Source organism: Petromyzon marinus, chromosome 19, assembly GCF_048934315.1.
Source record: "Petromyzon marinus isolate PM22_M1 ecotype Great Lakes invasive population chromosome 19, UKy_Petmar_22M1.pri1.0, whole genome shotgun sequence".
Lineage (NCBI taxonomy): Eukaryota > Metazoa > Chordata > Hyperoartia > Petromyzontiformes > Petromyzontidae > Petromyzon > Petromyzon marinus.
In genome coordinates, this window is record NC_133685.1 from 14,950,796 (window position 1) to 14,964,810 (window position 14,015).

General features: G+C 50.4%; 1 protein-coding gene across 2 annotated transcripts in view; it reads right to left on the reverse strand.

Moving 5' to 3' along the window:
• The window catches only part of LOC116943805 (mitogen-activated protein kinase kinase kinase 20-like), a 39,353-nt gene extending 34,054 nt beyond the window's left edge, over window positions 1-5,299 (reverse strand). For both annotated transcript variants that reach the window (XM_032957022.2, XM_032957023.2), the window contains exons 1-2: window positions 5,083-5,299; window positions 436-682 (exon numbers count right to left, since the gene is read on the reverse strand). In XM_032957022.2, coding sequence (XP_032812913.1) covers window positions 436-594 — 159 coding nt within the window. In that variant the 5' untranslated portion in view covers window positions 595-682; window positions 5,083-5,299. The remainder of the gene's footprint in view (window positions 1-435; window positions 683-5,082) is intronic.
• Window positions 5,300-14,015: the final 8,716 nt, after the last annotated feature.

Sequence of the window (14,015 nt, forward strand, 5' to 3'; positions counted from 1 at the left end):
ACATACCAGTGTGCTCACGATTACACCACTGCTAACCATACTCTCACATACGGTTACGTGGTATACAGTATGTGACAATCGTCGGTGTGCAAATGTCACGAGACCCGAGCCATTCGGACCACCAGGTAATGAACATTTTTTTTATTTTCAGGCAAAACTCACTGAGCTATATAGCTCTCTTTCAGAAGCGACCTGGTCACAAATGATAGCTCAACGAAGTGTATTGTGGAAATTTATAGCAGCAGCCAAAAACTCTAAACGTACGTTTCTAAATGTGAAGGGAAAAAGCGGAGGACCTGTAGGAAAAATCCACGCGACCACAGGAAGAACATGTAAACTCCAAATATACAGGCATCTGGGTCGGGATTGAAACCACGGCCACCTGCATACCAGGCGACAAGGTAATTAACACCTCGTCCATTGTGGTCCGGTCACCTCATTCTCGATCTTGAGCAGTTTCTTGACGGCGACTTCACGTCGCTGCGAGAGCCACTGAGCGCGGTACACGCTGCCAAAGCTGCCGCCGCCGCAGTGCTCGTAGAACTCCAGGTCGGAGAAGGCGACGCGCACGAACGCCGGCACGCTGCCCGCCATCCTTCCCGGAGCGCGACGTTCCAACAGCGAGGCACGGCACCGCCACGCGTGCGCGGCCGTCGAAAACCGCGAAAGTGCACGTTGATTGCTGTTAAACACGCGAAGGATTGAGTTCAACGAATACGTTCAGCAAGAAGTTACGCAACAACCCTTTATATAGCGACGGAAAGTGGACGCCGTTCAACAGTGTGCTTCAAGTGAGCGGATGTGTTTATCCCCCCTCCTCTCCCTCTGTCCCCCATATTGACATGTCGTAGATGACTCATGAGCTTTGAGGGCCGGCGGGTGGGCCATCCCTCATGACACGTGACGGCGTTACCTGGTTATGAGAATGCACATTCAAACTCAAACTCCAAGCGTCTAAGCATCCTGTAAATCGTTGCTAGACCTGTGGTGATCCGTGGTAGCTCTGGTTTCTTCTACAGCTGCCAATCTGCTGTTGGATGAAGGCCTCCCCCCACACCGCATATGTCGTGGAGATTGTTTGACCACACTTTACACAGGTCGGTGAAGGTGAAACTAATGACCGGTTCTGATATCACCACTTATGTTAGCTGAGGTCAAGAAACGTAGGTCGCCTGGTTCATAGGGCAATGCCATACCCACTGTAAATTAAAATAAATATGTATTTTACTCCACCACCCCTAAGCTCCAGTTTAAGAGGCTATACACTTCACTTCGGGTTTTCCAGTCCTAGGTCTTAGGTGACGCATGCAGGTATATTGAGTGAATTAAAAGTGGCTGCTTTGAGGCTCTCTCCACCAGACGGGCATAAGCAGCTTCCCAGGAGAACTTGCCTGGGCAAGCCCAAGCACTGACGCGTTTATTAAGTTATCACACCTTGCCGTGGCATTCCAATGATCAATAAAGTTGGGAAAAACATAGCAATCGTCGCCCCCACCAGCCCCCCCCCCCCCCACTGCAAAACTTCGCAGAACCTTCCAGGAAAAAAATGTCCTGAAACTTGGTGAGACTTCCTGAGTAAATGTTAATAATATAAAAAAACACGTGAAAATGTCGCATGAAATGGAAAAGGTGAAGGTGATTAATGTTACCTTCTTGTACCAACGCAGTTGCAATTCATACCGCAAAGCTGATGTGAACTGCCAAGCGGGAAAGGAAGTGTGCACTTAAATAGCAAGAATTAATCATTATACCAAGAATTGGGTTACTGGGACAGACTTGACTCACCCCTGTTTTACTTACCACCTCTAAATCCTGTTGCGACTAGCATTATGGTATATGTTACATGCCCAAGCGAACTATTTTAAGAAACAAAGGTCCCCAAAGCCTCCATGTGTGTTGGTAGTATTCACCATAATACTATACTCGCATTCACCATGATACTGTACCCCGACCATGTGATGCTCGGTTACACAGCATAGTGCACACGTGTACAGGCTATGTAAGGAAATGAGGCTATAGAACATGTACAATACAATGGTACGCTTTAGATGCATAATTGAGTCCAAATGCAACTGCCATCCCTCCAGAGCAAATATATGAAAGTGTAAATAACTTTGCATCAGAGTCCATATATAATGCCCTTTGGTTGTCCACGAAAGCCGCCGTGAGTCTCGAAGACAATTTAAGGAGAACCCTCCATTGGGATATTTGGCAACTTCTTGTTTGACTTCATGTGGGAGGAAACCAGAGCAGCCAGAAACCTACGCATACTAGTGAATAACAGTCAAATATCCATGGATGGATTGAATAATCCATTGTGGTACTGGTCACCTAGCTGCAAAGCAGGCTTGCAAGTTTCACAAATGTCTGATCCACCAACCCCCTTGCTCGTTTACAGCTGTGCACCGCCATGCCTGCCTGGCTCAAACTAGAAAACGGTGGGATGGTGATCCTCGCCTGAGCCAGTGGAGAAATTCCGCATTCCCATGGCAGGGATCAGTCATTCCACAGGACAGCCACAGTTATGCAACAGCAGTCGGATGAAGTTTTTGTAGAATGCTCTAAATTAACCGAAAATTGTTAAATGTATAACAAATGCACGTTTACAGTGCCTCTGTCAATCCACTGATGAATGAAATAATAAAGGTCAATCGAGGGGGGGGGGGGTGACCATGGGTAGCAATGATGTAGAGTACAATGAGAACTATTTTTCACCATCCTCTGCTACCCACCACGCAATCCCCTGCATTCCTATAGGCAGCCGGTTTATTTTTTGGGTAAGGCCCATTGAGCTAAGCTGAGATTAGGAGCACTCCCTTTAAGAGTGCTCCTAATCTCAGCTCGTTACCTGTATAAAAGACACCTGGGAGCCAGAAATCTTTCTGATTGAGAGGGGGTCAAATACTTATTTCCCTCATTAAATTGAAAATCAATTTATAACATTTTTGACATGCTTTTTTCTGGATTTTGTTATTCTGTCTCTCACCGTCCAAATAAACCTACCATTAAAATTATAGACTGATCATTTCTTTGTCAGTGGGTAAACGTACAAAATCAGCAGGGGATCAAATACTTTTTTCCCTCACTGTAAATTCCTTTAACGGTCGAGGGGTGAGATGTGTCAGACACGGTAAAGAGAGTTCGGTGCAGGCCACGGCCTCCATTACCACCGACCAGCACTGGCACAGCATGGTGAGGTATGGTCAACAATCCCGCATGACCGATAACGATGGGTTGATAATAAAAGGGTTGTGGATTTTCACTAAAGTGGTACAAAGAACCACACTTAATGTATATTATGAAACCGGAAACCGCAATATAACAAAATTAATCCAAGTGACGTCAGACGGCACGTCTCTTTTTTTATCGAGGTCATAACATACAGTAGTTTTACGAGACCGTAAACAAAATCGGTTAATCTTAAACAAATGTGCGAAATATGCGAAAGCTATACACCAATGTTCTGTGATCAAGCGTCATTGAGCGAGGATGATGCTTGGTTTAGTGACCTGCATATATTACAGGCGTTATAGGCTGCTGCGGGGGGGCTACGTGGTGGGGGCAGCAGAGGGAGAGGGTTTGTGCGGAAAAATGCAACGCGTGCTTCCACGCTTCCAATAATCTCTCTGCCTAAACCAGGGGTCGGGCAAGCAAAATCTGAGGGGGGAAATGCACCACGTACTTCCACACGGAGAATACTCTCCGCCTAAACCGCGGGGGGGGGGGGGGCTAGCAATATAAGAAGATGAAATGTTCGTGCGAATTTGTTACGAAAACATACTTTGCAGCATTTCAACAGCCGCCAACGCACACGTGAATAAATGCCCGCGTACGTCGCGTCACGAAGAGCCACCGCATGCTTATCCAGAGCTGCAGGTGACCCCCCCCCCCCCCCCCCGGCTTAAACCAATTCGCACTACGTACGGTCAAATAACCACCCAGCCACGATCTGCAAGGCGCGACGCCCCCCCTCCATCATCCACCAGTGTATTGACAACGCCGTCCAGTGGCGCGCGTGCGGTCAAAGTTTGGGCCACGCTTCGTCCACGGTTGCAGTGCTGCGCTACGATTACGAAAGGCGCTCATCCTCGACACAGCCATTGGATGGTTGGTGGTGGTAGGGAATTCCCAATTGCCGTGCCTAACCATGTCTGGCATGGAGATTCTGTCCATACTTCACCACTCTTGTCAATGCGCAGGTTCGTTTGAGTCTGGGCGGGGGGGGGGGGCAACCTACGGAGACTTTTAATCGAACGCCACCCACCCTCCCCTCCAGAAGTGTAGCTCACGAAAGCCACTGGTCAGTGGTCACTTGATTTAAATGACGTCCGTGCCACGGCGAACATCGGCCACGAGCGATGTCTCCGAGACTGTCGTGGGCTTCCCAGGACAGATGTGCTTGCTATATCCGTCTCGTTGTCACTTGTGTATTCTCCACAGCGACGCCGACTGTTAATAGTGTTTATCTTTGAGTGAATCGAACTCGGGGGGGGGGGCTGTCAGAGGCGCCGGGTTCAGTGCGGCGCGCTAACCGCTGCGCCACCGCTCCACGCCAAAATAAAACGGCACTGTACCGAGGAGCATGCGTTAAGCACAGGAACGCTGAACGTGCATTCTGCTTCAACACACAGATCCCCCGTATAGCCTTAACAGATTGTAGGGGCGAGTGCTGTTAGCGAGCACCTATAAAGGCCGGCACTGCACACGAGGGGGTGGGTGGCCAACACCACGCCAGGCCGTCTTTGTCTCCCTCGTGGAGATGTTTACACATCGCGCCAGGTACTCATTTGAGGCCGAGTCGACCTAGGGAAGGGGAGGAAGTCCCAGGACCGGTTCAGATAATCGTCATTGGGTGTTGGCCGTGAGCGGGAATCGAACCCGGGTCGCCAGGATCGTAGCGCAGCGCTGCGCTAACCGCTACACCACCGCTCCCCGACACGAACGCTATCCACACACACGCGTCGAGATGTCTTCAATGCACACAACGCGTTTTTGGAGACGCGTCTAAAATAATTTGAACGCCGCGTAATGGCGCGACATCATATGCAGTATACACTGTACATTGACAAGCGTACCACCCACCTCGCCGCAAGACTTCTGACGTCCGAAGCCTGCGGCCGCCGCCGCAGCCGCCTCTCCACGCAAAACACTCGACTACTTTAACAACGCCAAAGATAAGTTTTTGAAAAACTCCCCTGCTCCTTAACGTTGTGTGAAAGTTGTAATCGCATTCGGCGCGTGCGCGGATTCGCGAAAGGCGCGCACGCGACGCGGGGAGCGACGTCACCGCGGGGATCGACGTCACCGCGGCGCGCGCAGCGACGTCACCGCGGCGCGCGCGCGACGTCACCGCGGCGCGCGCAGCGACGTCACCGCGACGCGGGGAGCGACGTCACCGCGACGCGGGGAGCGACGTCACCGCGGCGCGTGGTCCGGCGGTGACGTCGCCGGAGCGCCACGTGCAGAGCCGTCGCCGCAAACCTTTGGGGGGGGGGGCAACTGCGGGGTTTGACGTTGCTGTGGGGAATGGGCTATTGCCCGAAACGTCGCCTATTTTATCTTGGAGGCGCCACTGTTATTTACAAATGTTGAGGGGGGGGGGGGAGGTTTGTTGGTGTTTGTGGACCACCGCAGCAGCAGCAGCATCGCACGTAATTTTGTTTAACAAATTTTAAGCAACATACGTAAGAATCAGAATGTGTTTATAGTGGAGGAATCCGATGAGCTATAAATATATTTTCACGGATGTCCACAATCATTCCACGTCATGCATAATGAGGGATTAATGACGCTCAAGAGTAGGGTTGTTAAAATGATTTTTTTTTATTACCTGTAAACACTTAAGAAAAATATAACCTGTTACCGGTTTGCCGCACATTTGTGGATAGGTGTCTGGTCTAGCAATAAACAATAGACGTTACAGAGCTTCCGCAGTCTAAGTATAACGCTTTCCCACGCTGGACTTTACAGTCCCAGAGTTGGCCGGTTCGCAGAGCCGTCCCGTACTATACGGTACTGCGAATCGGAACGACCGCCCCGGGCCCGGTGCTTGGGGGGGGGGGTGCGCTTAGACGTCACGCTGTAATACTTCTGATTTAGTTTGAAGGTGTCGGGGGGAGCCCACACGATGGGTGATTTTTTTAGTTTGCCCCGGGCCCCGCACACCCACCACCCTATTGACGACCCGGCCGGTTTGATTCCATCTCCTGGTGCGGCAGTTGAAACAATGGGGCCTATTTCAAAATCCTACTCCCACCCCGCCGCCCACCACCACAACAGTTCGTTGATTGGCTGGTCGCGTGTGGTGGGGTAAAATGTGGGTACACCAACCTCTTACCAACACACGTCTGGTCGCGTAAAAGAGCAGACCAAAGTTGCATTACATTTCTAAGTTTGCTCAGTTTGATATCGTTTTCTTTTCTCTCCATCACATTTTCCCCCCTGTATGTTTCACCCCACCCTCTCGCCCGTTAGTTATGTTTTATATCTACGTGACTTTACCGAAAGAACCAAAGAGTATGAACTCCTGCAGTCACGAAAGCTTCAAATCAAGATTGAGCACACCAAGTACCCACTACCTCCCTACAGTTGAGGCTCTTCTGCCAGCAATGGCGGAAAGCAGATGCAGACCCGCACCTTTAACTTTGTTTTATCTCTAAGGCCTGTCTGTCGCCGTGCCGTTTGTACGTGCCAATCGGTGCATTCATCATTACAAAATTTAATACTATAAACGATTGACTGTTCCTGCCTATAGGAATCGGCAATCAATTCTGTAAACTGTGATTGTTTAAGTCCAATAACTGTCTGCTCTGTAATAAAGATAACTCGTCTCCACCATAAGAATGTGGAACTTTCACCTCTGAATCGAGGCAACCAAATACACTCCACGCAAGCTCTTTGAAGTCGAAGTAGACTGACTTGGCACGATTTTACAAATTGCCGCACCTTGCCCAGTGGAATGTGCTTCCAAGCTGTAACATCTTTGGAAACTCCTTTATTCCGATATCTCTTTATCTTTACAATTTAGCGATCGGCAGAGCAAGGTGCTGTCTGTCTCTCATGATGTTGCCAAGACAAGTGGGATGGTTTTATGGAACAAAAAACCTGATCAAAGTAAAGAACAATTATACGCAGTAATTTCAGTTTGTGACACGCGCAGTATTTGCTCACTCAAGAGCTGTGATGAACCACAAACAACCAGGAAAGGCAGCTATATCAATTCATTGGTTTGCATGTGTGAGGAAACCGCAGACCCGGAGAGAGAACCCACGTGTGCGAGAGGGCGACACTTTATCCCATACGGATGGAACATTGTGGGTGAACTTTTGCTGCATTGCCATTTCCTTGCACGCCAGGGTATGGAACCTCGACAAGTAAGCTCATTTGCAGTCACTTCTGGTTTCGAATGTTGAATCCAGATTATACTCAACTTCATTTCTGCTTATGGAGTAGCAACCACAGGAGAGAACCTGCCCGAGTGGATGATCCATATGAAGATGAAGCGATGCGGTCAGCGAGTATGTTGTCCTTCCCGACCCACACCTCAGATTAGTACGGTTGGCTACGTATAGTGCGAAAGAAGTTCAACATACAGTTCAGAACTTGTACGATATGGGGGAGGCCCTTATCCAGCAGCGGAATGTGACAAATCTGTAATGTATCATAATGATGTACAAGAAAATCTTAAGATACAACCATAGAAAAAAAAAATGATGGTGGCGATTTTGCAAACGGCACTGCACGCAAATGTTCATTTTATTCAATGGGCGTTTAGAAAATAATAATTTGACTGACACCTAGAGCAGTTACAGAAAATTCCGCACACGAAAATTATACCTGCACGATCACTGTGTCAGGACCAACATACAGCTTTTACATGACAATACGGCGTGCTTTTTAAGTCATCAGAAAAATAAGTAGCCAAAGGGAAAGTAATCCTAATTACAGATTGGTACTGCAAAACAGACGTTTAGTCACTTAAATCATTGCATAGTTGACTCCGTTATCTAAAAAAACTTATATTTTTTCTTGCAAAAAACATAAAAACAGCAACATACCAAAAACACTCAACCACAAAACTCATTTTAAACGGTTGTCCATGAAGGTGCAGCCCTGTAATTCCTTGCTAATGCCCAATGTTGGCAGAACAGCCTCGACGAGAGAGCTCCACTGAGCAGGTATTTTGGTCTCCTCTTCCACGCTGGACACTCTCGGAAGAGGTGGGAATACCCACATTTTACCACGCACGACCTACCGATCATGAGACTGCTGTACCAGTTTATACTGGTGGGTGGACAGAGCCGGGGCGGGTGGTATATGGAACGTTTATATATTTTTCAACTGCCACACCAGTAGGTGAAATGGTGGAACTGTCGACCTTGGCCTGTTCCACCACGGCAACAGCCATCGTATTTGTATCGACACGTGCTGTAACCGTCAACAGAATACGCGTCGGTAGTGATACTGTGCTGCTAGCAAATCCACTTGCCCACGGGCAAGCGAGGTTTTTTTTTTATTGCGCAATTGAGGAGGGAAGAAGGCACATAAATACGACTCTTACTGGGTTACTGCAAGCATTACAATGTGACGGAGACGCACAATTCGCCTACGCTCGAACACATGGGCATTCCAATTCGATTAGTCAAGTTCAAATTCCGTTTTCAAATTTGAGAAATCGCTAAATGCTGCCGGGGGGGTGGGTATGTACACATCCAGCGGAGCGGTGGCGTCGTGGATGTCACGCTGCCCGGTGGCCTGAGTTTCCATTCCCGGTCACGGCTAACGTCCAAGTGGTGAGTGACATCCCCACCGGTTCTGGGAACCCCCCCCCTCTACACCTCAGTCAGCGCCCCGCTTGACCAGCGTGAAGTATGGTCAAACAGACACGGCCTTCCTCACATCGGTGGATTAACAAACCGGGCTGTAAATCAAATTATGATTATACTGTGCGCATCAGGTTTCACCAGCACACAGCAAAGTGCCCTGTGGGAAGGTACAGTACTTGATGAAACCCGACCGCGTGAGGTCATAAGTGCTGTAGTCTTTTTCTTTTAGTGATCTCCCGCTCAAAGGAGCACACAGTGGTAGTGGACGGGTGTTGTTTATAAGCACCCTTAGTAAAATAGCATGATAGCAGAGCTTGTCACATCTACGGACAAGGGGTGTGAACATGTCAGAGAGGAGGGATTAGTTGAGAGGGGCAGAGAACAGGGAGGCCGAGATCTGGGGGGCTGCACGTGGCAATACAGAGGGAAGAGGGGGGGGCTTCCCCGTGTGTTGAGCCCCGCCCCGTGTGTTGAGCCCTTCTGTGTTCCTTCTTGCAGCGGTAGTATTCAGCTCCCGTTTACGGCGGTGGACAAATCCACATTCCTAATTAGCAGGGGACGAGCGCCTGTTGTCCAAAGCAGCACACTTCATTTGATGAACTCGGTTTTGTGTTAAACTTTCAACTAATTACGCCTAAATTAGTACTGTTTGGGGCTGTGCTTGGCAACTGATTTTAAAAGGATTAGTGTGCTAAATTGGTGACGGCCTTCAGGTTATCAATGCATACAATTCACTTTTTTATATACACACTCCCAAATCCATAATTTAAAACATCTAATGCCCAGTGGAATGCGCGCACCCACAAACAAAAAATGCCTACGCACACGTACCTCTGAAACATGCTGTCAAACCGGCCTCTCACTCTTTGGCCCGGCTGCCAAATTGCCTGACATTGGGCGGGTGCAATGAAAGCATTTCTCTCAGGTCGTATTGGAATTGCGAGGTCACAGAGGATTCGCATGATCCTTATGGCGGTACCCCGGGGTGACCAAATAATACAAAATGGCCCAGGCAATTAAATATTGTATTTCTCTACTCCTTTGGTTCTTTCGGTAAAGTCACGTAGGTATAAAATAAATTAAATCACGACATTTCGATTGCAACACAAGCAATCATCATCAGGTGGGAAAACCACAGCAAGAAATGTTTTTGTTGACGTGGGAGAGAGTTGCCGTGGTAAGAGGTTATATAGTGTATAGGTAAGAACGGGGGGAGGGGCAAGGGGGGGAGAGGGAGGTTTGGGGGAGGGGGGAAGTGCTGCGTGGACGCCAGGAGAGGGAACGCGAGGGTTCCCCCTTATCACCAGTGATAGTGAATGTTTTCATGGAGAAATTTGAAACGGATGCCATCCAGACATCCACCCTACATCCTTCCTTGTGGAAGAGATATGTAGATGACACTTTCATCATTTGGCCACATGGTCTGCCAGCATTGAACCAATTTCTCAACCACATTAATTCCATACACCCATCCATCAAATTCACCATGGAAGTGGAGAAGGATGGTAAGCTACCATTCCTGGATGTTTTGTTGGAGAAGAAGCTTGACGGCTCGTTGGGACACTGTCTACAGGAAAGCCACCCACACAGATTCCTATCTGAAACCTGATTCCCACCACCACCCGGCACAGAAGAATTATCTCATCAAAACACTACACCATAGGGCCCACTGCATTTCTGACCAACACCACCTAGCCAGTGAACTGGAACACGTGTAGAGGTGCTAACTACTCACTGTTCAGTAACCTGCATTGCCACTAGGTATCAAAGGGGCAGTGCAGCGTTACCTCTGTGAGAACAATGGTTGGGGTCAGACGAGGTGAAGCGGATCGTAGCCACAGTTTGGTAAGAACCAATCAGACAGTTCCACGTGAGAATGTGGGATTGGTTAAACCTGATCACAAACGGGTATAAGAAGGGTGAGCGCGTAGAGCGCGGGGAGTTATCTCTCTACACGAAGACCGAAGCCCAGGCTGAATATAGCCAGGACCCTGGACCCAGCCTTCCAGCCCTTCTGAGGGCTAAGGCTCGGCGTATCCAGTGGTCAAGACCCGCCGGGCCAGCGGTGGGTCAGATAGCCTCCCCTAGGTCCCAGCCGGAGGACTCTAGGATAGCGGTAGACGTGCGAGTAAGTTGCACCAAGATAGGAGGCTGTACCTCTTTAGGTTAGGAAGAGACCTGTGTGTAGGTCACGCTAAGTCCGGAGGCTGTATCTTCTTAGGGTATCGGGTGAGGGGACCGTATACCTGTGTGTTAAGGACTGTGTAAGAGAAGTGTTACAATAAACAGAGTGCCTCATAAGAAGTTTATTCGTCATTATAAACGCTACAGCTGGTGTCAGAAGTGGTTGAAAAATGGAAAAGAGAAGTTCAGCCCACGTGCGAAGTCAGAATGGAGAAAACCCTGACTCACCTGCGGGAACCGCCAACTCCGCTGAAAATACCGGCGCATTGCCAGCCGCCCAACCACCGGCTCAGCAGTCGGTTGCTCCTCCTGCCATGGGGGACGGACTCCGGGCAACACACAGCCGTCTCACCCAACTTCTACATGCTGCGGCCTCCATTCTTGACGAGATCAACTCGGAGGTCGTGGGCGGATCGGATCAGCCACCGGCGGATGTTCCCGCCATCAGCAAAGACGGACATTTTTATTTTCCCGCCGAGGAATCGCATGGTCCCGCCGGAAGCGGAAGCCAAGGGCATTCTGGGAATGCTGGGGGCCAATCACACCCCGCAGTGTCATCGGCGCGCGACGCTGTTAACTTGCGCTACTCAGCCGAAACCGCATCATCACAGTACCGACAGAGTACAGTAGACGCTATCGGCCAGGCGATCAGCAATTTCTGGCTCAAGACTGTGCAGGTTGAGGAATAAACGACGTCCGCCCTCCAAAAGCGCCTGCCCATCTTTCGTGAATTCGCGTCTACAGGGGGCGACTGGGCGGCGTTCCAGCGTCGCTTCCTGAGCCACCAAAAAATGGTGGGCTGGTTGGACGCACAGGCGCTTCAAGCACTACCGGCCACCCTGGACGATGACGCTCTCGCCTCGCTCCTCACCATCCCCAGGCAACAAAGGGCGATTCTACAGTCGGCCCTCCAACGGATGTCCGACGTCTACGGGCCTCCGTCCAACATCCGCAGCCGGTTTTATGATAGGCGACGCCACCCTAAAAAGTCTCCACTAGCGTTTCGGACCACTCCAATCGCGATGGCAAGAGCAGCTTACCCCCGCATGAACGATGAAGCCATCGATGCTATCGTCCTCCAGAAGATGCTGGAACTGGCGCGCGAGCTGCGCATCGTCATTCAAGCGGTGGGCGAGGAGAGTATGTGCTCGCTACGGGCCGCTCGGAGCATCCACGCGCATCTACTGCTCCACACGGATTCGACCATCGCCGCTTCGACATCGGAGCCTGCCAGCAGGGACGAAGGATTCTCCTCAGGGCCTTCATGACGACCAGGTCAACGGGCCGGCGATCGTCCGACCACGGGGGTCGCCGCGACGACCAGCAGCGGGGACGGCCTCCTCCACGCAGCGACGTATCGTGCTTCAACTCTGGCCGACGAGGCCACATCTCCTCCGAGTGCCGTGCGCCTCGACGACGCTCCTCCGGATCCCGAGGCTAGGACTACAGGGACGCCCATGGCATCGCGGCACAAACAGGCAAGTCGCGATGCCTCTCATGCTTGGCCTTCATTCACACCATACACACCGCAATGCACCATAATAAATGCTCGCGATTCTGCGTGTGATGCGCCATGTTCCGGCGATTATCAGCGGCCACTCGGACCTGGGCAGTGGTCTGAGTTGGCCCATAGGGTGTGGAATTCTGTGTGTTGATACTGGTGCGTCGGCTACGATCATTTCGGATTTGATTTATAATATACTGCCTGTACGATGCCACCCCTTGGAACATATTTCTATCCCGTGTTTCGCTGCTAATGGAAGTTCGCTGGGCATTATTTGGCAAATTCGTGCGCAAATTTTGCTTGGTGACATTAAATTGGCGCGGCCTATTTTGGTCTCTTCCTCCCTCGCCGTGCCGGTGTTTGTTAGGCACTGACTTTCTCGCGAAAATACCTATTAAGATTCTTGTAGATCAAGGCTGCATTGAACTCCCGTCGGGTCAACGGATGACGTTCTTGCCCATGCCCTCACATTTGCGCACGGCAAATGTCTCTGTGCAGGCGATCGTCGCCAGCACAGTCCGTATTCTGCCAGGGACACAAATGCTCGTGCCCTTGCGACTAAAGAAACCGCTAGCCCCGGACGCCTCGGCACATGGCGTTTTGCTGGGACCATCGAACACAGCTGGTAAAGGGTTGGATTTAGTGGCTGCACAGACCCTCGTAGCAGCCGACAGGGAGCCGTTCTTGCAGGTGTTGAATGTCGGATTGTCCGCAACCGTCATTCCGCAAGGAACTGTGCTCGCTCACGCGACCCCGGCGCCTCTGGGGACCCGGGTCGTTGGACACGTGCTTGACAGGCCACAGGTTCCACCTCCTTCCGAATCAGATGAGGAATGGTTGGACGCGCTCTGCGCAGACACAGGTGTTCTGTCTGGTTTGCAGCGAATTAAATTGCACGCTCTTCTGCGAGAATTTTCTGATATATTCAGTAAATGTAAATTTGATATTGGCTTCACCAAACTGCTGCGTCACCACATTGATACTGGTGACGCTGCCCCTATTTGACAAAACCTGTTTCGGCTTAGCCCGGCGGAGAAGCAGCTTGTTACTGGAGGCCGATATCATTTCTCCTTCCACTAGTCCCTGGGGTGCTCCAATAGTGCTGGTCAAAAAGCAAGATGGCAGTCTTCGTTTTTGCGTTGATTTTCGGCGCCTAAATAAAATCTCGGTAGCTGACGCCTACCCTCTCCCTCGTATGGACGAGTCATTGGATGCCCTGGCAGGGGCGCACTATTTTTCCACTTTGGACCTTCTGTCGGGGTTTTGGCAACACCCCCTCGACGAGGTGTCAAAACCTGAGACTGATTTTCGGACACCACAAGGCCTTTTTGAGTTTAATAGATTGGCCATGGATCTCCACTCGGCCACAGCGATGTTCCAGAGGCTCATGGAGCTGGTCCTCGCTGGGCTCTACTGGGACTCATGTCTCATTTATCTTGAGGACGTCATCGTCTTTAGCCACAAGTTCGGCGAACACATTGAGCGATTGCATGCTGTCTTCT